This window comes from Sorex araneus, chromosome X (assembly GCF_027595985.1).
Source record: "Sorex araneus isolate mSorAra2 chromosome X, mSorAra2.pri, whole genome shotgun sequence".
In the NCBI taxonomy this organism is placed as follows: Eukaryota; Metazoa; Chordata; class Mammalia; order Eulipotyphla; family Soricidae; genus Sorex; species Sorex araneus.
The window spans coordinates 159148930-159173149 of record NC_073313.1 but is presented as its reverse complement, the minus strand read 5'-3'; the positions used below and the strand labels follow the sequence as shown (position 1 = coordinate 159173149).

Sequence of the window (24220 nt, the reverse complement as noted above, 5' to 3'; positions counted from 1 at the left end):
CGGAAGGGGCTAGGCGAGCGCAGCCTGCAGGGGCGGGCCCGCGGGTCGCCCGGAAGTGACGCTAGGGGGCGGGCCCGCGGCCGGAAACCACGGGCGGCGGCGATGGCGGACGGGAGCGGGCGCGCCGGCAAGAGCGGCGGCGGCGGCGCGGGCCGGGCGGGCGTCTCGGCCGAGCAGGTGATCGCCGGGCTCCGCCGGGGCTGCCGGGCCGGACCGCGCCAGACGCCGCGGGGGCGTCTCGGGCGTGCGTTCGTCGGGGGGCGCCGGGCCGTGAGTCACGCCCCCCGATGCAGCTAGCGGTGTGCGGGCGGCCGGGAGGGGGATGGGCGGCGGGCTGCGGGCATAGGGGTCGAGAGACCCTCCGGATGCGGGAAGACCCCCGGGCGCAGGAGACACCACGGGTGCACGGAACCCCCCGGATGCAGGAGACGTCCCAGGTGCAGGAGACCCCCGGGTGCTGGAAGACCCCCCCTCGGGTGCTGAAGACCCCCCCTCGGGTGCAGGACATCTCCTGGGCACAGGAGATTCTCCCGGGCACAGGAGATTCTCCCGGGTACAGGAGATCTCCCGGGTGCAAGACACCCCCCGGGGTACAGGGAGACCCCCCCGGGCGCAAGAGACCCCCAGGGTGCAGAAGACCACCTGGTGTAGGAGACCCCGAAGTCCGGGGATGGGACGCCCGGACTGCGGGTATAGGTGTAGGGGAGACCTCTAGGTGCAGGGAGACCCCCCAGAAGCAGGAGACCTCCAGGTCCGGGATGGGGCGCCGGGGTTGTGGATATGGGAGTAGGGGAGACCCCCCCCAGGGCGGGAGTATAGGAGTAGGGGAGAGCCCCGGGTGCAGGCAGGGCCCTGGGTGCAGGCAGGGCCCGGGATCAGGTGATGGGGCACCTGGGGGCTGTCAGCTTGGGCCCTGCCCAGACCGGTCACTCGAGTGTCCGGAGTGGGGGACACGGTTTAGCCTGGGTGCGGCCGGCCTGCCGGGGGGTTGCAATGTTGGTGAGTTCCAGGGAAAGGCCCCTTCCCGGGGCTGGGCAGGACGGACCGGGCCCCTCCAGAACCGGCTCCTTCGTCCACACCTTCAGTTTTCCAGCTACTCTTCCCTTAGCCGCCCTAAGGTTGTCTGCGTAAAGATTTCGGAGACTTGGAGATCTTAGCCCCGTTGGGGAAGGCGAGGGCAAGGGAAGGCGAGTGCGAGCAGGAGAGAGTCCAGGGAGGGCAGCCGGGGTGGATTTTTGTAGGATTTAGGAAACCGGGAGGGGCAGGAACCCTCCCAATCGGAGAGTGCCTCTCTGGGGGGGTGGGCGTCGGGGAAAACTGGCCCTTGCAGTCACAGACACGGGTTTGGGCCAAGGCAGAACCGGGCTGATGCTCGGGGCTGGCTTTGCAGTCAGGAGGTCAGGATTCGATCTTGGTGCTCCTTGGTGCTCCCTGGGGCTGGGAGTAGCCCGTGAGCACCACTGGGTGGGGTCAGGAGTCTGTGTCCACTGCTCTCTGGGTCTCCGCTCAAGCCTGCTGGCGCACCGGGGACAGAGTGCTGGGATTCAGGCCGCCCGGGTGGATTTCTCGAACTGAGCCGGCTGTCTCCCGGGCACCCTGAGTGGCCCCTGACCACAGCCAGAGGTGGTCCTCAAACCCAAAGATAAGTGTTCAGTTAAAAGCTCAGGGTTGGGGCTGGAGCCATAGCACAGCGGGTAGGGCGTTTGCCTTGCACGCGGCCGACCCGGGTTCGATCCCCAGCATCCCATATGGTCCCCTGAGCACCGCCAGGGGTGATTCCTGAGTGCAGGGCCAGGAGTAACCTCTGTGCATTGCCGGGTGTGACCCAAAAAGCAAAAAATAAATAAAATAAAATAAAATGAAATAAAAGCTCAGGGTTGGGGCCAGAGCGATAGTACAGCGGGTAAGGCATTTGCCTTGCACACTGCAGACCTGGGTTTGATTCCTGGCATATGGTCCCCTGAGCACCTCCAGGAGTAACCCCTGAGCATCGCCAGGTGTGACCCCCCCCCAAAAAAAAAAAAGCAAAACACAGAAACAAAAAAATAATGAAAGCTCATGATCTGGACCACCGAGATGTAATTAGGACGCGGTTAATCAGCAGGAAAGCAGGAAGAAGCCGCTGGCCTTACTTTGTGTGGGGTTTGGGGTTCGAAAAGCAGCCTGCGCTTGGCTGCCGCCCAGAATCTGGCCTGGCCTGGCTTGGCCACTGGGCAGGTCGTGGTGGTCGTGGGGGCCGGCTTGGATGGAGGGAGTTGGGGTAAACACTGGGCCAGCCCCCCATTCTGGGGCTGTCTGGGAACTGGGCGGGCCGGGCTGGACACCCGGCTCTACGGCCAGCTTGCCCAGTGAGGAAGCCCGGCCAGGGGGCGGGTGCCCGCTCTGTGCCCTGGGGGCTTGACTGCCCCTCCGCCCCTGAGCTGGACCTAGCAGCGGCCCCCACGTTTCAGCCCCGTGGGCGAGGTGTGAAGAGTGCGCTGCGGGACCTAGGAAGGCCCAGAGCCCCCCCTCCAGGGGGCCTGCGCCCACTTCCCTCCCCCCACACCCCCCCCCAGGTCATTGCCGGCTTCAACCGGCTGCGGCAGGAGCAGCGGGGTCTGGCGTCCAAAGCGGCCGAGCTGGAGATGGAGCTGAGTGAGCACAGGTGAGAGGCGGAGGGGGGACACCGGGGGTGGCGCGCGCCCTGCGGGTGGACTGTCCGACCCTCACCCGTGCCCGCCCCTCCACCCCAGCCTGGTGATCGACACCCTGAAGGAGGTGGACGAGACGCGGAAGTGCTACCGCATGGTGGGCGGGGTGCTGGTGGAGCGGACGGTGAAGGAGGTGCTGCCCGCCTTGGAGAGCAACAAGGAGCAGGTGCGCGCCGGGCGGGGGACGCAGCGCGGGGCGGGGGCGGGGGGGGGGCGCAGGAGGCCCCGGACACTCAGGAGTCGCCACCCATCCCCCCCAGATCCAGAAGATCATCGAGACGCTGACGCAGCAGCTGCAGGCCAAGGGCAAGGAGTTGAACGAGTTCCGGGAAAAGCACAACATCCGTCTCCTGGGCGAGGACGAGAAGCCAGCAGCGCCGGCGCCCCCCGACGGACCGGGCCCCAAGGGCGGCTCGGCAGGGGTCCTGGTCTCCTAGGCCGCCCCCCTGCCCGCCTCCACGGTTCTCCGCCTCCTTTTCTCTGCTGTCCTGTGTTTTGGTTATTTTTTGTTGTTGTTATTAATTAAATGTTTTGGTCAGAATACTGAGCTCCAGCCGCTGCTTGAGCCAGAACTCGGGGTGCAGAGGGCCGTGGGGGCCTGCGGGCCCAGCCTGGGTCGGCGCTGGGGAGACCTGAGGAACGGGGGCGCGCGCTGCCCCCCAAGTCCACACACGTGACTCTCGGTCTGAGCTTTAATGAAAGAACCGCGGCAGCCCCCCACAGCCGGGGCGGGGGCGGCCCCCCTGGACACCACCGCGGGTGGCCGCCAACAGATGCGGAGAGATGGGCCCCAGGGAGCCCGCGGTCAGCAGGGCACCTCGTGCCGAGCGTCAGGAAAACAGGTCCAGCACGCACACCTCCGGGCTGGCTGGCCTGCCGTCGGCCCCCAAGCCGCCCACCAAGTACAGCTGGTCACCCCAGAGGCAGGTGCGGTGGCCCAGGCGCTTCAGCCCCGGCTCTGCGCAGGGGAAACGGAACCAGCGCGGCGGGACCCGGCCTGCAGGGAGCAAGAGGGATGCAGGCTGGACCAGGCTCCCCCCGCCGGGCGTTGCCCCCTCACCGCCCCCCTGCCCGCCTCTCCGCAACTCACGGGCGTCCAGCACGTAGAGGTCATTGCACACGGTGTCTCGAGCCCTCGTCAGCGTCTCTCCCCCGAAGATCACGGCGAAGGGCCCCACCACGGTGCACGAGTGATGCCGGAGGCCCTTCGGCCCATGCAGGGTGCCCTGCCTGCCGCTCACCAGCCTGGCCAGCTCTTCTGTCAAGCGGGGGGCTGCGGGGGGCTCCTCCTGGGTGAGCCGGGGTGGGGGTTGGGGGGTGAGGATCTTTAGGAGCTGGGAGGGCCAGTGCGCACCCCAGCCACGACCCCGCACCCAGCCCCAAGCCTGCCTACCTTAATCTTGCCCCAGCTCCAGTGGCCGGCTACTTCCGACTCCGGGGAGAGGCAGCCCCCCACGATCAGCAGCTGGTGGCCCGGGTGCGGCCCTGGGGTCTGCAGCAGCGCTGCGCAGTGCCCGGAGCGCGAGGCCGTGCGGTAGCTTTCCTCCGTGTAGCTGCGCGGAGAGGCTGGGGCTGGGGCGTGCGGGGCGGCGGGGGGGGGGGGGATGCGGGGGGCGCGGGAGAGTTCAGCGGGGGCGCGAGGGGCGCGGGGGGGCGTCTCGGGATAATACGGCCGGGACGTAGAGGGTCGCTGGGGAGTCTGGTTGGGGCGCGGGGTGCAAGGTACGCTGCAGAGTCTGGAAGGGGCGCGGAGCGCGGGAGAGCCAGGCTGGGGCCCCGGGGCGCGGGACAGCGGACTGGGGCGCGGAGCAGTAGGACCAGGGACGCGGGGGCGCGGGGGGAGTCGGGCCGGGGCGCCAGGAACGCGGGGGGCGCGCACGGGGGTTCAGGACAGTCGGGTCTGATCACGCGCGGGGGCCACGGGAGGGCGCGGCTCGTACCTGTAGGCGCGGGCGTCGGGGTCCAGGCGCAGCGTGAAGACGCTGCCGTAGCGGCGCTGCGTGCGCGTCCCGCCCTCGCGGCCCACGACGCGCAGCTCGCGCTCGGACACGCGGGTGCACGTGTGACTGCTGAGGCCGGCCGGGACGCGGCTGCCCGGCGCGGCGGCCCACGCCTCCCAGCGCTCGTGCTCCGTGTCCAGCGCGGCCACGGTGGCCAGGCGTTGCGCCCCGTCCCAGCCGCCCACCACGCACAGCCAGCGGCCCCCCACGGCCACCGCTTCGTGGTGGCTGCGCCCCGGGCCGTCCCTAGTGTTCAGCCGCTCGGCGCGGCCCCCCACCGGGTCGAAGACCACCGTGTCCGCGCTGGGCTGCAGGCTGCCCCCCGCCAGGAGCCCCCCCACCACGTAGAAGCTCCCCCGCAGCTCCGTGCACGAGTGGAAGCCCCGCGCTAGCAGCGCGTCCCGGAGCACCGGCCGCCACGTCCAGCCCCCGGCTCCCGCCATGGCCCCGCCGGCGGCCGCGGGCTGACCAGAGCTCCCGGCACCGCCCCCGCCGGCCCAGCAACCGCCCCCGCGGCGTGACGCGGCGCGCGCAAACGCGAAGTCGCAAAGCGCCGCCGTCTCCATGGACACACGACCGCGGCCACCGGAAAGGGCGGTCTCCCGGAGGCCACGGGCCGGCTGATCCGCGGAGGCCCCGGGATGCTGTGGCTGTTGCCATGGGGACGGGAGACCTGTTGGCGAGGGTGATGTCGCCATGGAGACGGGAGGTGTCTCCAGAGTTCCGCCCCGTCCCCCGCCACGGACTGAGCTGGATGGTGACCGGGAGCTGCGGGCGCCCTGGTGGGCCCAGGGAGGGTAGCGGGGAGGGGACCCTCTGGACCAGGCAGGTACCTGCGTGCGGCTGCAGGTGACGGGTCCTCGGCCGTGCGCTCCCAGAGCGTTTTAGGGACCGGCCGCTAGGGCGCAGCAGAGCCGCGGCTCCCGGCCTCGCCTGGTGGGATGCAGCGGGGCGGGGCGTCAGGCACCCTCAGGCCACGGGCTCGTCTTCGGCCACGACGGCATCGGGGTGGCCCCGGCGCAGTGGCGTCCCCTCTCGTAGCCGGTCCCTTCTTCTGTGCCTTCTGGCGGGAGCCAGCGGACAGGTGCCCGCCCCTCAGAGGGAACAGCCTGGAGGCAGGACTCACCCGGACCTGTGTCCCCGAGGCTGCTCCTCCCGCCTCAGCCCTGCAGCTGGCCGGCCTGGGGGGACGCGACTGCCTGGGGGAGCTGCCTAGCGCTTCAATGCCTGAGGCCTTGGTCAGGCTGGTCTTTGCCGGAGAGGGGACAGAAGGGCCTTTCCAGCCGTTCCCCAGCTGCTCTGTCTTGGCTCCTCAGCCTCCACCCCGCCTCCCCTCTGGGCCTTTTTTTTTTTTTTTCTTTTTTTTGGCTTTTTGGGTCACAGCCAGCGATGCTCAGGGGTTCCTCCTGGCTCTGCATTCAGGAATCATCACTCCTGGCGGTGCTCGGGGGACCCTATGGGATGCTGGGAATCGAACCCGGGTCGGCCGGGTGGGTGCAAGGCAAACGCCCTCCCCGCTGTGCTATCACTCCAGCCCCTCTGGGCCTTTTTCTATAGCCAAGAAGCAGGGGGATCTTTTGGATTCCCCCAGAGCTGCCGTCAGTACTGGAGGGAGGAGAGGTCAGCACGGAACCTGCCATCTGGGGGTGCGGGCAGTGGCCGGAGCCATAGTCCAGCATGGAGGGCACTGGCCTGCGTGAAGCTGATGCCGGGTTCGATTCCCGGCATCTCACAGGGTTCCCCCAAGCACCAAGAGCCATTCCTGGGCGCAGAGCCAGGAGAAACCCCTGAGCATCACTGGTGTGGCCCTCCCCCCACAAAAATAATATCTGGGGGGGGGAACAGGGGCTAGTGCTGCAGGGAGAGCCAGGCCAAGTCCTGCACCCTCTGGACCTTGGTAGCGGGACTCAGTGGGTCACTGAGAGGTAGAGCCCCCTGGACATGGCCCTTCATGCCTAGGGATGGTGCAGCCCAGCCCCGGGCCTCGCCCTGGGCCCCCAGCCCTCCCCGTGCAGACTAGGGCCAGAGGCCGCGACATAGGGGTCCCCCCCCTAGGAGGACACCGGGAAGTCCCTCCCCAGGGCTCCTCTTGCCGCACACCCCATCCCCCGTCCCCGACCCTTCCTGTCCCCCCACCCCACCCCCCAGTCCTCCCTGACTCACCACCAGGTCCGTCCACACAAACAAGAACCGGTTTGGCTGAGTTTGCAGCCTGCAGTGCCCGCGGCCAGCCGGACACACGCCATACACACGGCCACGGCTGCCAGGAGGCACCAGTGGGGACGAACAGGGACAGCCTGGGAATGGGACGCGGACAGGACAGGACAGGGACAAGGATGGGGACAGGGATGAGGACGGGGACAGAGATGGGGACAGGACAGGACAGGGATGGGCACGGGCCAGCTTCCCGGGGCAGAGTCCCTCCGGGGCACCAACCGTGACGAAAGACATGGCTCTGTGCGGGTGATACGTGGCCCCAGGTGCCACATGCCTGGCCGGCCACTGGGGACGTGGGGTCAGGGGCAGTGGTCACCAGGAAGGAAGGACAGAGCCAAGGATGCTGCCTCTGGCCAGGGGGTTCGTGGGGGCAGGTGGAGCTTAAGACAGGACCACGGGACCAGATGGGGGACCCCAGCCCTGAAGGCCCCGAGCCCCCCAGGGGCCCCTTCCAGTGACGGGGGCTCCTGGGCTTCAGAGCTGGGGTGGGGGCGTCTGGTGCGTGGGAAGGCAGAGGGGAGGGGTGGGGCCCCATGCCTCGGTTTCCCCGGCACTTCCCTGCCTGGGAGGGGGAGTCCGTGGGAAGGTGCAGGGGCTGCGATAGCATCCAGGTGTGATAATTATAATTATAACCGAGGCCGCGCCTCCCGCCCCCCAGCCCTGCCTCAGCCACGGCAGATCTCAAAGCGGCATCGGGGTGGGGCCCCCCACCCCCGGCACAGGTGGGGACGGAGCTCCAGGGGGCTGGGGTTCCCCGGAGGGGGCCAGAGGCGTGGAGGGAGGGGACCCCACGGTCCTCCCGAGCAGAGGCAGGGCGGGCGCGGGGTTGGGATGGCCCAGTCAGCCACCCTTACCTGCCCACCCTGAGTCCTCCCCGGCCCGGGACGAGCGGAGTGGGCGAGCGGAGGGGAACCCCCTGGTGAAGACGGGGGCCAGCCCCCGGCCCCTCATGACACGTCCCGGCTGCTGGCAGCCAGCCGGCTTCCGCCAGGGCCTCTCTGCCAGGAGTGACAATTTAACTCGGGAGATAAGTTCGCACAAATGAGGGAACGGCTGTAATGAGGGTGGCGGGTGGGGGCGCCCGGGGTGATGGTGTGGGGGCCGGACCCCGGAAAAGGGGAAGGGCGGCCTCTGTGGTCAGCCCCACAGGAGCAGGATCGGGCTGGCCGGGCAGTGACCCCCCCTGGTCCTGCCCTGTCCCCCTTCCACCACGTGCCACTCCTGCAGGGGCCCCCAGTCCATACCTCTGCCCTGTCCCCCTGTCCTGTCCCCTCCTGCCCTGTCCCCCGTCCCATCCCCTCCTGCTCGTTCCCTCCTGCTCGTCCCCTCCTGCCCTGTCCCCCCTCCCATCCCCTCCTGCCCGTCCCCTCCTGCCCATCCCCTCCTGCCCATCCCCTCCTGCCCTGTCCCCCGTCCCATCCCCTCCTGCCCATCCCCTCCTGCCCTGTCTACCTCCTGCCCATCCCCTCCTGCCCTGTCCACCTCCTGCCCATCCCCTCCTGCCCTGTCCACCTCCTGCCCGTCCTCTCCTGCCCGTCCCCTCCTGCCCTGTCCACCTCCTGCCCGTCCTCTCCTGCCCGTCCCCTCCTGCCCGTCCCCTCCTGCCCATCCCCTCCTGCCCATCCCCTCCTGCCCTGTCCACCTCCTGCCCTGTCCCTTCCTGCCCTGTCCACCTCCTGCCTGTCCCCCTGCCCCACCCCCCATCTGCCTGTCTCAGGCGCGTGTCCTGCTTTGGAGCCGCACCCCCTGATTTCCAAGCTCTGTCCCTCCGACTGCCCCCCAACCTCCACCAGGCCCGTCAGGGATGCAGACCCCAGGGCTCAGGGGCTGAGGCCAAGGCTGGCCAGGGAGCCTGGACACGAGGCCTCGTCCCCCGACTTCGAAGGCTGGTCACCGCGGTGGCAGGAGGGGCCGTGTCCGGGCTCCCGTGGGGGGGTTCAGCCCCCAGCCCCGCCCATCTCCTGGCTGGAGGGGGGCCTGGCCAGCTGCGGGCTCTGGTCTGGTCCCCACGTGGCCCCGGGTGCGGGGAGGGGGCGCCAGGCGGTGTCCTTCCTCCCACCCAGGCGGCCCGGAGCACCCGCCCGGCCCTGCCCGCCCGTCGTGGGGGCGGCGGCTGAGCGTCGGCTGCGTCTGCTCCGTGCCAGGCCCGGCCCCCGGGACGGGACCGGCACCTGTTCTGACCGGCTGAGCAGGTTCCCAAGTTTCTACCGTCCTGCTGGCAGAGGCGTGGGAAGGGAAGCAGCTCTGGGGAGCGCGCGGTGCCCGGGCGGCTTCTGGGGTGCAGCGGGGCAGGGGGCTCCGGAGAGAGCCGCGGGGGGCCACCGGCGGAGCCCTAGCGCCCGGCACCTCCTGCCTCGGCCGCGCCAGCCCCACGGGCGACCCCGGGCAGGCTGCCCGCCCCATGGCCCGGCCCCTGGGAGCCGAGATGTGGGGGGCCGAGGCCCCTTTGCTGCTGCTGCTGGCGCTGTTGGCAGGTAGGACGGGGCCCCTCCCGCCCCCCCCCGCCCCTTCTCGGGGCTCCCCGTGCCCCTACCGCCGCGCCACCGTGGGCAGGGGGCACACACTGCCTCAGTCCTGCCGCCGGCCAGGCGGAAGGATGTGCAAAGCGAGACGGCCGGCAGGCAGAGGCGAACACAGGGGGTCCGTCTCCCCCCCCCCCCCCCCCGCCTCCCCGTCCCGTCCCGAGGCGGCAGCATCCCCTGCCTGCCCGCTGGGCTGCTGGGTCTAGTGTGGGCGTCGCGCCCCCAGGAGGGTGTGGTCCCCTTTGTCCCCCTGCCCCCCAACTCGCCCTGAGCCCCCGACCCCCTGGGATCGGCAGGTGGAAAGGGGGTCCGGCCGTCAGAGTGAGGTTGCGTCTGCTTCTCCCGGGGCGGGTGGAGGAAAAAGAACAGGTGTCCCCGCTCCGGCCAGAGCCGGGCTGGTGCCAGGGCCCCCGTGCGGACGCAAGCGTGGGGAAACTGAGTCAGACAGAGCCACGGCCATCGTCATTGGGGGCCTGGGAGCGTCCCGAGGCGGAGCGTGCTGTGGGGGCTTCTGAGAGGAGGCGTGGGGGGCCCTTCAGGGGCCTGGAGCTCGAGGGGGTGTGGTCGGGGTCCCCGGGCCCCCTCTGCTCTCAGGAGCAGGCAGCAGATCCCGGCCCCTTCCCTTGGCCTCCAGGTGTGTATCCGGGGGTCCCAGCAGAGCTCCCAGAGCAGAGCTGGAAAAACTTCTCTGCAGTGCCCAGTGTGGGACACTTGACTGAGACAGTGGCTGGCACCCAGCTGGGTGGGGCCCGTCCAGCTCTGAGTGGATCTGAGTGCCCGAGGTGTCACTCCCTCAAGGCTGCTGCTGGCCTGGGGCACTGCAGGTAGGGGGCAGTGATGCCCCCCAGGACCCCCTGTCTGCTGCCAACGGGGGCCCCCCAGCCCTGGCTGGGAGTGCCCCAGGCCGGGCCCCACCCGATGAGGCGCCTTACACAGGCCTTTGTCTCCCTGGTAATGGGATGAGTTTCCGGGTGAGGTCCCCTCCCTTCCCCTCCCAGCCCTGCCCGGTCCCTTGCCCTGACACCCTCCAGAGACCCGGAGCCACGCCCCCATCAGCCCATGGGCCTGTGCCTGCCCGGTCCCCCCTGCTGAGGACCCCCGTGCTCTGCCCCCCTCTGCAGAGGGCCAAGCCCTGCACCCGGCCAGGCCAGAGGGGCGGGAAGCCCCGGGGTGCCGGGAAAGTCCTGCAGTGGCCGTGACCTCAGACCCGCCTCGGGCACTGGGGCCGTGGGGTCTGGGCTGCAGCCTCCTGCCCCAGCGTCAGCCAGGGGGGAGGGATGGGGGTGAGGGGCAGTGATTCCGCAGAGGTGGGCGGGGCTGCCAGGGGGAGGCCTGGGGTCCCGGGGTCGCGGGGGGGCTGAGGGAGGCCCCCCACCCCGCCCAGGTCCATGCTGCTCGGGATGCGCTTTTCCCAGACTCACCGCCCCTCCCCCGGCCTCCCAGGGTTTGGGAGAAGCGGAGTTTGGGGTCTCCCACCCACAGAGCGATGACTCAGCGGGCTCAGACTCGGCTCCGGGGGGTTTAGGGGACTTACCTGGGAACCCTGTCTGGGCCCGGCCACCCCCATTGTTCGTGCCCCCCCCCAGATGCTAATCTGCTGGTGGGCGCCCTGCCCGGGCAGGGAAGCTGTGGCTAAGCTGGGGGCTTAGGACAATGGGGGGAGGGGGGCTCTCGGTTTCCAGGGCTCTGCCTTGTGCAGAGGCCATGGGGAGGGGGCCCGCCTGGGTGGTGACATCACTGGGCCCCCCACCCCAGCCGGGTCTCACCCCAGACGCCCCCACACAGCCCCACCACCCCCGGAAGGGACGCCATAACAAAGGGGACCCAGACGGGGACCCTCCCCCGCCGCCCAGACACCCTGCCCACTGCTCTGAGAGCTGGTTTTTCTGGTGGAGGCTGCTTGGGGGGGCACAGGTGCTGGGGAGTCGGGAGGGGTGGGGGTTGGAGCCCACAGGCTGCTGTTTGTTCCCGTGCCCTGAGTGTTTCCCATTGCCCGCCCGAGGACAGTGGCCTCGTCCTTAGGTGTCCAGGGGGTTGAGACAGCCGCCAGCACCCCGACAGCACAGCCAGCCAGGGCCTGGGCCACGCAGCGAAGGGAGGAGGGGAGGAAGGAAGGAAGGGAAGAAGAGAGGGGGGAAGGTAGGGAGGAAGGAAGGAGGAAGGAAGGGAAAGGAAGGGAGGAAGGAGAAGGAAGGAAGGGAAGAATAGAGGGAGGAAGGTAGGGAGGAAGGAAGGGAAAGGAAGGGAGGAAGGAGAAGGAAGGAAGGGAGGGAGGAAGGGAGGGAGAAGGAAGGAAGGAAGGAAGGAAGAAGGAAGGAAGGAAGGAAGGAAGAAAGGAAGGAAGGAAGGAAAGAAGGAAAGAAGGAAGGAGAAAGGAAAGAAAGAGAAGAAAGGAAAGAAAGAGAAGAAAGGAAAGAAGGAAAGGAGAAGGAAGCAAGGAAGGGAGGAAGAAGAAAGAGGGTAAGGAAGGGAGGGAGGGAGGAAGGAAGGAGGAGAAGAGGGAAGGAAGGACTGACAGACAGACATAGCCAATGACTAGGATGGAGCCAGGGCAAGAAGCAGAATGTGAGATACACAGAGAGCACAGAGATCTCACATGTTCACACACACAAAGCACACAGAGGAATTTCACATGTCCCCACACATGAATCTCACACCTTCACACACAAATCTCATGTGAGGGGGTCATGCACAGGACTATCATCTGTGATAGTGTGTTTCAGATGCACTTCAGACATGGGGGTCTGAAATACACAGGCTCAGATCATAAAGTTCACATGTGGCCTTGCATGGGTCACACACGCATCTTGCACATGGATCACATGAATTTCACATGTGGATTACATATACACATTTGGGTCTCAAGCACTCATATAGATCACACATACATGATCACATATGGATCAAACACATGGGTCACACATGGACCATACATAGATCACATACATGGATCACACCCATGGACCTCATGCATGGACCACAAATGTATCCATGCATGAATTACATGCATGGGTCACACACGGGTTGCACTCATGGATCAAAAATGGATTGCGGGGCTGGAATGATAGCACAGCGGGTAGGGCGTTTGCCTTGCACGCGGCCGACCCAGGTTCTAATCCCAGCATCCCATATGGTCCCCTGAGCACCGCCAGGGCTAATTCCTGAGTTCAGAGCCAGGAGTAACCCCTGTGCATCGCCAGGTGTGACCCAAAAACCAAAAAAAAAAAAAAAGGATTGCGGGGGGGAATAAAAAAAATGGATTGCAAATGGATCACATGCATGGATTACATGTATGGATTACATGGATCACAAATGGATCACATGCATAAATCACACAGACCACACATAGATCACATACATGGATCACATGCATGGACCACACATGGATCACACATTGACCACACACAAATCAAGTGTCACATGTATGGATCACATGTGAACCACACATAGATCACACACATAGATCACATGCATGGACCACACATAGATCACACATTGACCACACACATGAATCACATGTCATTCATATGGATCACACAGACCACCAACATAGATCTTATACCCAGATCTCGCACACGGATCACATAACTCACATACATGGGCCTCACACTTTGACACGTGGATCTCACACACATCACGTGTGTTCACATGCCCTCTGATACTGCCCGGTCACACGTCCTCCTAGATTCAGAATCTCCCCGAAGGGCACCCACACTTACCGTCATGCCCAGCCCCAGTGTCCCTCCCTCGGACCCCAGACCTAGCCGCCCCCGCCCCGCTCACAGACGCCCCCTGGAGGGACTTGCAGGCAGCGCTGAAGGAGGAAGCTTGGCCGGACTCAGTTCCCCTCCTGCCCCTGCGACCGCCGGGTGGGGGCCGTCTGGGAGCGGGCGCGGGGCGCGGGCGGGGTACCGGGCAGGGCCCAGAGGCCCGTGGGGGAGGCCAGGCCCGATCCTGTCGGGCCAGTCGGGCCTGTTCTTCCCTTGCACAAGGGGCGGCTGGTGGCTGTGGCGGCGGCTGGGCTGAATCACCCGGCTCCTGACCAGCGTCCTGCGGCTGGAGGGCCAGGCCCAGGGAGGGTCACACCTCCTTCCTGGCACACTGTGGCTGAGGGTCTGTGCCCGCCCGGCCGCCCCCTGCCCGCCCGGTGACCTCAGCGTGAGGCGGCCCTGGTGACATCATGGTGCTGACGCCCCAGAAGGGCCTGGTTGGGGGGCAGAGCAGGAGGCTGCGTGCCCACTCCCCAGGCCCCTGGCCCGAGTGTGCGTGAGACGCTGCATGGGTCTGTGTGCCTGTGGATGCGTGAGTCTCTGTGCCCACTCCCCAGGCCCCTGGCCCGAGTGTGCGTGAGACGCTGCATGGGTCTGTGTGCCTGTGGATGCGTGAGTCTCTGTGCGTGGTTTTGTGTGTGTGTGTGTGTGTGTGTGAGTCTGCATGAATCTGTGTGTGTGAGTCTCTGCAAGCCTGTGTTCATCTTGTGTGTGTTTATGTGTGAGTGTGTGTGTCTGCGTGAGTCTGTGTGTCTATGTGAGTCTGCGTGTGTGGATGAGTGTGTGTCCTGCGTGAGTCTGTGTGTGTGTGTGAGTCTGCATGAGTCTGTGTGTGTGTGAGTCTCTGCAAGCCTGTGTTCATCTTGTGTGTGTTTATGTGTGAGTGTGTGTGTCTGCGTGAGTCTGTGTGTCTATGAGTCTGCGTGTGTGGATGAGTGTGTGTCCTGCGTGAGTCTGTGTGTGTGTGAGTGTGCCTGTGAGTCTGTGTGTCTGTGTGAGTCTGCGTGAATCTGTGCGCGTGTGTGTGAGTCTGTATGTGAGTCTGTGTGTCTGCATGAATCTGCGTGTGTGTGATAGTCTATGTGAGTGTGTGTTTGCGCGTGTGAGTCTGTGTGTCTTGTCTGGGTGAGTCTGTGTGTCTGGGTGAGTCTGTGTGTCTGGGTGAATCTGTGTGTCTGTGTGTGTGAGTCTGTGTGAGTGTGTGTGTCTGTGTGTGTCTGCATTTGTGTTTGTGTAAGTCTGTGTGTGTGTCTGTGTCTGAGTCTGTGTGTGTGTCTGTGCATCTGCGTGAGTCTGCGTGTGATTGTGTGTCTGTGTGTCTGTCTGTGTGTATGTGTGTCTGCCCATGTGTGAGTCTGTGTATGTATGTGTGTGTGTGTGCTCCTCAGACAGGACCATGATGGAGGCCAGGGTGTTTGGGGGGCCCTGGGGGTCCTCCTGCCTCACTTGCTCCTCCTATGACCCTTGAGCCTCTCGCTGGCCGCTGCATGTCGGGGGGGGGGGGGTCTGCGGGCATGAACCAGGGACCCCGCCTGTGGCCTGGAGAAGCCTGGGGGTCAGGAAAACGCTCTTGAACAGGGACCCACAAACTGTCCCTGGGGCCCCGAGCCAGGGGACACAACTTGGCGCCCGGCGTGCCCGGGGAGCTGGACTTGCGAACAGGGGCTGGGCAGGGAGGGACCCACGGGAGGGGCAGGTCAGGGCCCTGGTATCTGGCACTGCCAGTCGGGCCTGTCCTGGGCGGCCCTCGATCCGGGCCACCTCCCTCCCCGCCCCACGGGCAGGCCCGGGACCCCCGGCTGCACCCCAGAATACCACCCGCCCTGTCGGTTCCAAGGCCCAGGTAGCCAGCCCGCTCGGCTGCCACCACCCGCTGGACCCCCAGGAGCACCCGGCTCTGTATGGCCACCTGGAGCTCTGCCCCGACTGTCCTGGGTTCGATCTGCCAGACGCAGGAAGAAGGCGTGGTGCTCGGTGCTCGGTGCTCGGGACTGGGGCTTTGCACTCTGAGCTGACCAGCTCCCCGCCCTGGCCCCTCCTGCCTCCATCCCCCCAGCGTCCTGTACTGCCCGCCCGCCCGGGATGGCCATTTGACTTTGAACCTGTGCTGGTCAATCCCCGGGTCCCCCGTCACCGCCTGTCCCGTTGTCCTCTGCGCGGCTCCCGTGCTCAGGGTGGGATTGATTCCAGGGGTGGATTCCCCCATCCTGCACCAGGTCAGAGGGAAGCGCTCCTCCCCGAGTGCTCCCAAGACTCCCCACTCTCCCGGACTCCTGCACCCCCACCCGTCCCGTCCCGTCCCTCTCTCTGCGCTGCGGCTGACTTGCTGCGTCCTGCCCCGAGCCCCGGCTCATGCCTTCCCTCCCACATGGGATCCCTCTTCCCTGGGAATCCGAGGTGCTCACGTCCCAGCCACAAGAAGAATGTTCCCCAGAATGTTCCCCAGGGCTGGGGCAGACCCTTCCCGCGCCCACGCGCCCCAGCCAGACTCTGAGCCTGTCTGCGGAGACTTCCTGGAGAGTCTGACCCCGTTCCCTTCCGCACTCAGCACCCGGGACCCCCACCTTGGAATTCCTCTTTTTTTTTTAATTTTGGTTTTTGGGTCACACCTTTTGGTTTTTGGGTCACACCCGGTGATGCACAGGGGTTACTCCTGGCTCTGCACTCAGGAATTACTCCTGGCAGTGCTCGGGGTACCCTATGGGATGCTGGGAATTGAACCCGGGTCGGTGGTGTGCAAGGCCAACGCCTTCCCCACTGAGCTATTGCTCCAGCCCCTGGAATTCCCTGTTGAGGGGCACAGAGGCAGGTTCCAAGCGTCTGGGGGCCCCAGGAGAGTTCTCCTGCCTCACTCGCTCCTCCCATGACCCTTGAGCTTCTCTTTTTGGGTCCCACCCAGCGATGCACAGGGGTTACTCCTGGCTCTGCACTCAGGAATCACTGCTGGTGGTGTTCAGGATGTCATATGGATGCTGGGAATCGAACCTGGGTCGGCCGCGTGCAAGGCAAATGCCCTACCCGCTGTGCTATCACTCCAGCCCCAACCCTTGAGCTTCTCGATGGCCGCTGGGGGCCTTGGGGACTGTGGGCATGAGCCGGGCACCCCGCCTGTGTTTTGGAGACGCCTGGGGGTCAGGTAGCTGGACGGGGATGGAAAACGCTCTAGGACAAGGACCCACAAACTGTCCCCGGGACCCCAAGCTCCTCCCCAGAGCTCCCCCGATTCTGCCCACCTGGTGGGGTGTACTTCCCCTCTGTTCATCTGTCAAATGGGCCCGTCACAGCGCACCCCTGCCCCCACCCCGCCTGGGCTGTCCGGACCCAAGGTGGGGCCCGCGCGCCGATGCGCCCTGCCCGCCGTGGCCCCCAGCCCCGCGCTCTCACCCTTGCAGGCCGCTGCCCCGCGGGCGAGCTGGAGACGGCGGACGTGGTGACGGCGGTGCTAGGCCAGGACGCCCGGCTGCCCTGCTTCTACCGAGGGGACCCCGACGAGCAGGTGGCGCAGGTGGCCTGGGCGCGGCTGGACGCCGACGAGGGCGCGCGGGAGCTGGCGCTGCTGCACGCCGAGTACGGGCTGCACGTGGGCGCCGCCTACGAGGGCCGCGTGGAGCAGCCGCCGCCCCCGCGCAGCCCCCTGGACGGCGCCGTGCTGCTGCGCAACGCGGTGCAGGCGGACGAGGGCGAGTACGAGTGTCGCGTCAGCACCTTCCCCGCCGGCTCCTTCCAGGCGCGCCTGCGGCTGCGAGTGCTGGGTGCGTGCGGGGCGCGCGGGAGAGGATGCGGGCCGGGGAGTGGGGGGCTCGCGGGAGGAGATGCGGGCCGGGGAGTGGGGGGCTCGCGGGAGGAGATGCGGGTCGGGGAGTGGGGGGCGCGCGGGAGGGGATGCGGGGCGCGCGGGGCAGGACGGGTGCGGGGCGCGCGGGAAGGAGATGCGGAGCGCGCGGGAGGGGATGCAGGGTCGGGCGAGTGCGGAGCGCGCGGGGCAAGGCGCGGGCTGGGGGCGCGCAGGGCGCGTGGGGTGAGGCTGCCTGGGCTCTGGGCACGGGTCAGTGTGGGAGCGCACGGGGCACAGCGAGTGCGGGAGCGCGCGGGGGCGGGGATGCGGGGCGCAGGCGAGCGCGGGGCGTGCAGGCTGGAGCCTCTCCCGGCCCCCCCACGCCGAGGCTCCTGCCTGCCCCGCGCTCAGCCTCCCAGTAACGCAGGAGACCCCAGGCCCGAGATCTGGTTCCAGAGCGTCCAGGCAGCCGCTAGGTGTGGCCCCCACAGGGATTGATTTATTTAGGCTTTTTCGGTCCCACTGGGCGATGCTCAGGTCTCACTCCTGACTGCGCTCAGGAATCACTCCTGGCAGTGCTCAGGAATCACTCCTGGCAGTACTCAGGGATCACTCCTGGCAGTGCTTGGGGGACCCTCTTGGGATGCCGGAGATCACAAGCATGCAAGGCAAACGCCCTCCCCACCGGACTATCGCTCCGGCCTCGCCCATAGGAATAATAATTTAAAAAAAAAAAAATCCCAAACAAGCAACAGTTTTTTTTTTTTTTTGTCTTGGCTTCCCTGGAAGCTCCAGGGACGTTCCCCACCCCAACCAGCCTTGGTAGAGCCTCGAGCCCTGGGCACCTGGCACTGCACGGCGTCGTGGGGTCCCCATGCTGAGCAAGGCTACTAAATGCCACTGATCCTCAGCCTCCCTCGCTGCTATCTGCCGAGCCCTTAAATTGCTTCATGAGCAGGGTTTAAACATGACCCAGGCGCAGGTCAAAGAACCCAAACTATGAAGTCAGCTGTATACTCAGCGGCAGTGGCAGTGCCCGGGTGCCCGCCCTCCCTCCCGGTGTGATGTGGGGACACGGAGGAGGATGGGGACCAGGCCCCCTCGCTGCCTGCCTGGCTCTGTCTGCCTGGGTCCGCCCCCCCTCCCCGGACCCCAGCTTCAGGGGGCAAGGCCGGCACCGCATGTGACCCCCTCCTCTTCCCCCTCTCCTCAGTGCCGCCCCTGCCGTCCCTGAACCCCGGGCCGGCGCTGGAGGAGGGCCAGGGCCTGACGCTGGCCGCCTCGTGCACAGCGGAGGGCAGCCCGGCGCCCAGCGTGAGCTGGGACACGGCCGTCAGGGGCACGGCATCCAGCCGCTCCTTCAAGCACTCCCGCTCGGCGGCCGTCACCTCCGAGTTCCGCCTGGTGCCCAGCCGCAGCATGAACCAGCAGCCGCTCACGTGCGTGGTGTCGCACCCGGGGCTGCTGCAGGACCAGCGGATCACCCACGTGCTCCAGGTGGCCTGTGAGTGCTGGGCCTCGGCGGGGGACGGGCAGGGAGGCCGCCCCCCTGGGTGTCCTCCTGGGACCAGCCTGGGTGTGAGGCACCAGCAGGGGCACCCCTCCCCCCCCCGAAACGAACCCAGAGGTGCAGGGGGCAGCTTCCGGGCCCCGCGCCTGTCACCGCCAGAGCTGGTCTCCACAGAGCCCAGGCTTGGTTCCTGGAAAGTGTGACGCAGCCACTCCGCAGGTCAGCCAGGCGCCGGGCGTGGCCACAGCCCCCTGCACTCGGAGCTCAGAGCGGCGGCTGCTTCCCAGGCGGGCGTGGGGGCGAGGGGGCGTGGGACCCCGCGTCACCCCTGGCCTTCTCCTCCTGCCCCCACAGTCCTGGCAGAGGTGTCCGTGCGGGGCCTGGAGGACCCCAAGCTGTGGCAGGTGGGTCAAGAAGGAGCCTCGCTGAAGTGTCTGACGGAGGGGCAGCCGCCGCCTTCCTACAACTGGAGCAGGTGAGGCCCTGCCCCGGGCAGGGGCTGGGGGGACACCGGGCAGGCGGGGATGCCCGCACACACGCATCGGTGATGGCACGGCGTGGGAAAGGGGGCCGAGAAGGCCTTGATCTCTCCCCGGCTTTTTAAAATTTTGTTTTGGCTTTTGCGTCACACCTGGAGATGCTCAGGGCTGACTCCTGGCTCTGTGCTCAGGGAGGACTCCCAGCTCTGTGCTCAGAGCTGGCTCCTGGCTCTGTGCTGAGAGCTGTGCTCTCACTCCGGCCCCCTCCCCTCATTTCTGTCATTTCTGTCCTCCCCTCATTCCTGGCTCTGTGCTGAGGGCTGACTCCTGGCTCTGTGCTCGGGGTGGACTCCTAGCTCTGTGCTGAGGGCTGACTCCTGGCTCTGTGCTCGGGGCTGACTCCCGGCTCTGTGCTCAGGGAGGACTCCCAGCTCTGTACTCAAGGCTGACTCCCAGCTCTGTGCTCAAGGCTGACTCCTGGCTCTGTGCTCGGGGCTGACTCCCGGCTCTGTGCTCAGGGAGGACTCCCAGCTCTGTACTCAAGGCTGACTCCCAGCTCTGTGCTCAAGGCTGACTCCCCACTCTGTGCTCAGGGCTGACTCCTGGCTCTGTGCTCAGGGCGGACTCCTCACTCTGTGCTCAGGGCGGACTCCTCACTCTGTGCTCAGGGCTGACTCCTGGTGGTGCTCGAGGGACCCTCTGAGGTGCCAGACCAACACCCTTCCCGCTGTGCTCTCACTCCGGCCCCCTCCCCTCATTTCTGTCGTTGGGGTACCCTCCAGGGCCACGGCTTGCCCCGGGGTGCCGGGGAAGCGACCCAGAACCTTTGCGCTGTCCGTCAGGTCTGTCCCCATCCCTACGCCACCTCCGGTTCCCCGTCACTCGTCACCTTGCTGGTTTGGGGCCATCCCTGGTGGTGCTCCGGCTCCTCCCAGCTCAGGGCTCGGCCCCTCCACCGTCCCCACCTGCCCTTGGCAGCAGGAGGCAGGGCCCGCCCTCACGGCCACCATGGACTGGACTCAGCGCCTGCCCACGTGGCAGAGGAGCCTGCTCAGAGCACAGCCACGTTGTGGCCTCGTAGGCCCAGGCCTGTGTGTGCATGCAGAGAGCCACGGACACGTGTGTGTGGAGGGTCAGGTCACATGCAGCACCCCCGGCCCTCCCCTCGCTCCCCTGCTCTCTGCCTCTCTCTCCAGCCCTCCACTCCCCTGCCCTCCCGTTTCTCCCCTGTCCCCCCTCCCCCGGGCTCCCGTTTTCCTCTGTCCCCCTCTGCCCTCTCTCCCCAGCCCTCCTCTCTCCTCCCCTGTCTCCCCTGTCCCCCCTGCCCTCTCTCCTCTGTTCTCTCCTCTCTCCCCTGCCTCCCGCTTCTTCCCTGTCCCCCCTGCCCTGCTCTCCCCTTCTTTCCCTGCCCTCCCCTCTCTCCCCTTCCCTCCCTTGCCCTCCCCCCTCTCCCCTGTCCCCCTGCCCTCCCCCCTCTCCCCTGTCCCCCTGCCCTCCCCCCTCTCCCCTGTCCCCCTGCCCTCCCCTCTCTCCCCTGTTCCCCTTGCCCTCCCCTCTCTCCTCTGTCCCCCTGCCCCTTTCTCTCCTTCCTTCCATGCCCTCCCCCCCTCCCCTGTCTCCCCTTCCCTCCCCTCTCTCCCTTGTCCCCCCTGCCATTCCCTCTCTCCCCCTATCCCCTCTCTCCCCTGCCTTCCCCACTTTCCCCTGTCCCCCTGCCCTCCCCTCTCTCCCGTGTCCCCCTTGCTCTCCCCTCTCTCCCCTGTCCCCCCTGCCCCTCTCTCCCCTTCCTTCCATGCCCTCCCCCTTCTCCCCTGTCCCCCTGCCCTCCCCCCTTTCCCATGTCCCCCTGCCCTCCCTTCTCTCCCGTGTCCCCCTTGCTCTCCCCTCTCTCCCCTGTCCCCCCTGCCCCTCTCTCTCCTTCCTTCCATGCCCTCCCCCTTCTCCCCTGTCCCCCTGCCCTCCCCCCTTTCCCCTGTCCCCCTGCCCTCCCCTCTCTCCCGTGTCCCCCTTGCTCTCCCCTCTCTCCCCTGTCCCCCCTGCCCCTCTCTCCCCTTCCTTCCATGCCCTCCCCCTTCTCCCCTGTCCCCCTGCCCTCCCTTCTCTCTCCTGTCCCCCTTGCCCTCCCCTCTCTCCCCTGTCCCCACTGCCCCTCTCTCCCCTTCCTTCCATGCCCTCCCCCCTCTCCCCTGTCTCCCCTTCCCTCCCCTCTCTCCCCTGTCCCCCCCCCATCCCCTCTCTCCCCTCTCTCCCCTGCCCTCCCTTTCCAGTGCCCTGAGCTGGAGCCTCTGGGAAGGGCGCCCTGGCCTTGGCTGTCTGTCTGTCTGTCTGTCGGCCCGGAGCCGGGAAGCCCATGGGCTCCTGGGTGCTTCCCGCAGCGCAGGCCCGTGGGTGCCCGGGTCAGCCTGGGCGGCCAGGGGCAGGGCCCCTGCCGGGACCTGCCAGGGGAGGGCGTGGCACCGTGGGAACAGCCGGAGGCCCGGCTGACATCATGGGGGGAGCTGTCGGGGCACGCGGACGCGGCGGCCCCGTCCGGCTCGGCGGACGCCCAGCAGCCTCCTGCCCCTCAGGCTGGACGGGCCCCTGCCCAGCGGGGTGCGTGCCGAAGGGGCCACCCTGTCGTTCCCCGCGCTGACCTCGGAGCACAGCGGCACCTACGTATGCCGTGCCAGCAACACGCTCTCCTCCAGGGACGCCCGCGTGGCCGTGGAGGTGGCAGGTAAGCCGGGAGCGTGTGTGGGGGGTCCCCGGGTCCCGGGCCCGCCTGACCACGCCGCCCCCGCAGAGCCGCAGGAGGAGCCGGGGAAGCAGGTGGACCTGGTGTCGGCGTCCGTGGTGGTGGTGGGCGTCATCGCCGCGCTGCTGCTCTGCCTGCTGGTCGTCGTGGTCGTGCTCATGTCCCGCTACCACCGCCGCAAGGCCCAGCAGATGACCCAGAAGTTGTGAGTCCAGCGGGAGGACGGCCCCGGGTGGGCGCGGCCCCGCAGAGAGGACAGAGCCGGGGCCGGGCCCAGAGCGATGGCAGGGCCGAGGGGGAGAGAGCAGGGGGGCCCCTGCGTGCACACGCGTGCAGACACATGCAGACACATGTGTGCACACACCCCTTCCCGTGAATGCACAGCCCTGTGCACACATGTGTACTGGCAATACATAGAGCATAGACGCCCACACGTGTACTCACCAACACACCCTCACCCCTGCCCATGCTCAGTGCATGCACACACCCGTACATGGCTGCACACATGCACGCCCATGTTCCCAGACCTGCACCCACCTGTATGCACAGCTGTACCTATAGAGAGCACACGTATGCTCATGCATGTGTCTCACAGGGGCACACATAAGCACTCAGCCTCACAGACACATGCCTGGCAAATACATTCAGCCTCACACGCATGCCTGCACATATGTGCGCAGACAAACACACATACTAACTTACACAGACACATGCCTGCACATATGTGCACAAAGAAGCACACACTAGCCTGATACAGACACGTGCCTGTACATATATGCACATATAAGCACACACTAGCCACACAGACACATGCCTGCACATACAGGAACATGCACTAGCCTCACACACATACTTGGCACTACATGCACACATACTACCTTCATACAGACACACGCCTGTACATACATACACATGCAACATGCACTAGCCTCACACAAACACATGCCTGCACGTACATGCACACACACTAGCCTCACACAGACACACACCTATACGTATATGCACATATAAGCACGTGTGCTCATAAACCCTGCCACGTACCTACCCTGTGCACTGCCCAGACACACCAGTTGCACACTTCCTCACACGTGTGCCTGGGCACACATGCTTCCCTGTCATGCCCCGTACATGCGTGTGTGTGCACGCGCCCTCCCCGGGCTCCTGACCCACGTGCTTTCCAGCGAGGAGGAGCTGACGCTGACGCGGGAGAACTCCATCCGGAGGCTGCACTCCCACCACTCGGACCCCCGGAGCCAGGTGCGGGCAGGCTGGGCACCGCTGCTGACCCCCGGGACCCCCCACCCCTCACCCTCCACCGTCCCGGGCTGCTCTGAAATGCCGCCTCTGGAGGAGGGGGCAGGAGAGCAGAGCTGGAGGGCCCGGGAGGGGGCGGGGGAGGCCAGAGCCAGGGCGGAGCCCCCTAACTGCCCCCTGTGTCCGGGCCTGCAGCCGGAGGAGAGTGTAGGGCTGAGAGCCGAGGGCCACCCCGATAGTCTCAAGGACAACAGTAGCTGCTCTGTGATGGTGAGCACCCGCCTGGCTCAGCTCTGCTGCCCCTCCCACCCCGCCCCTGCTCTGCCTGCCCCCTGCCCCCAGCCAGCCCGCCTGCCCCCCACAACTGACCGCCCTGTGCCCGGCCCCCAGAGCGACGAGCCGGAAGGCCGAAGCTACTCCACGCTGACCACGGTGAGGGAGATCGAGACGCAGACGGAGCTGCTGGCGCCGGGCTCCAGCCGACCGGAGGACGAGGAGGGGCAGGACGAGGGCATCAAGCAGGCCATGAGTCACTTTGTGCAGGAGAACGGGACGCTGCGGGCCAAGCCCACGGGCAACGGCATCTACATCAACGGGCGCGGGCACCTGGTCTGACCTGCCGCCCGCTGCTCTGGGACGCCCTTTCTCCAGGCCGCTGGCCCCGCTGGACCATGGGCGGGTTCCCCTGGCCGAGCCCCTGCGTGTGTGCGTGCGTGTATGCATATGTGTGCATGTGTGTGCATGCATGTGTGCATGTGTGTGCATGCGTGTGCGTGCATATGTCAGTGGCCTGCTTGGCAGCTATTTCCTCAGAGCCCAGAGCAGTATTAAGGACGCGAGGCTGGGCGAGGCCGGGCCGCTGGCTGGATCCGGGTGTGCGGGCATAGCTGGGTGTAGCTGGGCCCGGCCCGGGAGGGCCAGCCCTGGCGGTCGGCTCGCTGCTGCCCTCTGCTGGCTACTGGCAGAGCTGCCCCAGTCCTGGCCCCCAACTTTCTGCCTGGAATAGGGGGGTTCTGCCTTTGTCAGGGGACAAGCCCGGTGCAGAAAGTGGCCCCAAGGCCAAATCGAGGCAGCCTGGAAGTGGGGGTGGCCTGGGGGCTGGGATGGGGGTGTGGGGCCGGACTCCTAACCACAGAGGGTGGGTCACCGCAGATGGCTGAGGCAGGGGTCGGGCGGGGCTGGTGGAGAAGACCCCCCCCCGGGCAGGCCCAGCCCTGGGGGGTGCGGGACCCTCGGAGACGCACCCCCAAGCCCCACGGCCAGGGTGGG

The 24220-nt window shown here is 66.8% G+C and overlaps 3 protein-coding genes across 4 annotated transcripts; 2 read left to right on the top strand and 1 right to left on the bottom strand.

Annotated features, from left to right (window-relative positions):
• The first annotated feature begins 30 nt into the window (after positions 1 to 30).
• Positions 31 to 3237, top strand: PFDN2 (prefoldin subunit 2). 2 transcript variants are annotated; one of them, XM_055120971.1, is made up of 4 exons: positions 31 to 177; positions 2556 to 2644; positions 2733 to 2856; positions 2951 to 3237. In XM_055120971.1, exons 1-4 carry the CDS (start codon positions 103 to 105, stop codon positions 3125 to 3127), a joined length of 465 nt encoding a protein of 154 aa, XP_054976946.1. In that variant the 5' UTR covers positions 31 to 102; the 3' UTR covers positions 3128 to 3237. The 2 variants fall into 2 exon arrangements, with proteins under 2 accessions (XP_054976946.1, XP_054976945.1); XM_055120970.1 differs by having other exon boundaries at positions 40 to 177; positions 2451 to 2644.
• Positions 3238 to 3368: 131 nt separating this feature from the next.
• KLHDC9 (kelch domain containing 9) lies at positions 3369 to 5429 on the bottom strand. The gene is made up of 4 exons (XM_004613903.3): positions 4631 to 5429; positions 4084 to 4243; positions 3781 to 3979; positions 3369 to 3687 (listed from the first exon to the last, which is right to left on the bottom strand). Exons 1-4 carry the CDS (start codon positions 5386 to 5388, stop codon positions 3521 to 3523), a joined length of 1284 nt encoding a protein of 427 aa, XP_004613960.3. The 5' UTR covers positions 5389 to 5429; the 3' UTR covers positions 3369 to 3520.
• Positions 5430 to 9308: 3879 nt separating this feature from the next.
• NECTIN4 (nectin cell adhesion molecule 4) lies at positions 9309 to 24014 on the top strand. The gene is made up of 10 exons (XM_004613754.2): positions 9309 to 9373; positions 11305 to 11318; positions 16592 to 16951; positions 18188 to 18478; positions 18839 to 18959; positions 21531 to 21679; positions 21746 to 21902; positions 22879 to 22954; positions 23147 to 23221; positions 23342 to 24014. Exons 1-10 carry the CDS (start codon positions 9309 to 9311, stop codon positions 23564 to 23566), a joined length of 1533 nt encoding a protein of 510 aa, XP_004613811.1. The 3' UTR covers positions 23567 to 24014.
• Positions 24015 to 24220: the final 206 nt, after the last annotated feature.

Coding starts and splice junctions, on each gene's coding strand:
- PFDN2 (XM_055120970.1), top strand. CDS start 103: ATGGCGGACGGGAGCGGGCGCGCCGGCAAGAGCGGCGGCGGCGGCGCG. Junction 178..2,450: donor CGGGCGTCTCGGCCGAGCAG/GTGATCGCCGGG, acceptor CCCACGTTTCAG/CCCCGTGGGCGAGGTGTGAA. Junction 2,645..2,732: donor ATGGAGCTGAGTGAGCACAG/GTGAGAGGCGGA, acceptor CCTCCACCCCAG/CCTGGTGATCGACACCCTGA.
- KLHDC9 (XM_004613903.3), bottom strand. CDS start 5,388: ATGGCGACATCACCCTCGCCAACAGGTCTCCCGTCCCCATGGCAACAG. Junction 4,244..4,630: donor CCCGACGCCCGCGCCTACAG/GTACGAGCCGCG, acceptor CTCTCCGCGCAG/CTACACGGAGGAAAGCTACC. Junction 3,688..3,780: donor CCTCTACGTGCTGGACGCCC/GTGAGTTGCGGA, acceptor TGCTCCCTGCAG/GCCGGGTCCCGCCGCGCTGG.
- NECTIN4 (XM_004613754.2), top strand. CDS start 9,309: ATGGCCCGGCCCCTGGGAGCCGAGATGTGGGGGGCCGAGGCCCCTTTG. Junction 18,960..21,530: donor CCTTCCTACAACTGGAGCAG/GTGAGGCCCTGC, acceptor CCTGCCCCTCAG/GCTGGACGGGCCCCTGCCCA. Junction 22,955..23,146: donor ACTCGGACCCCCGGAGCCAG/GTGCGGGCAGGC, acceptor CCGGGCCTGCAG/CCGGAGGAGAGTGTAGGGCT.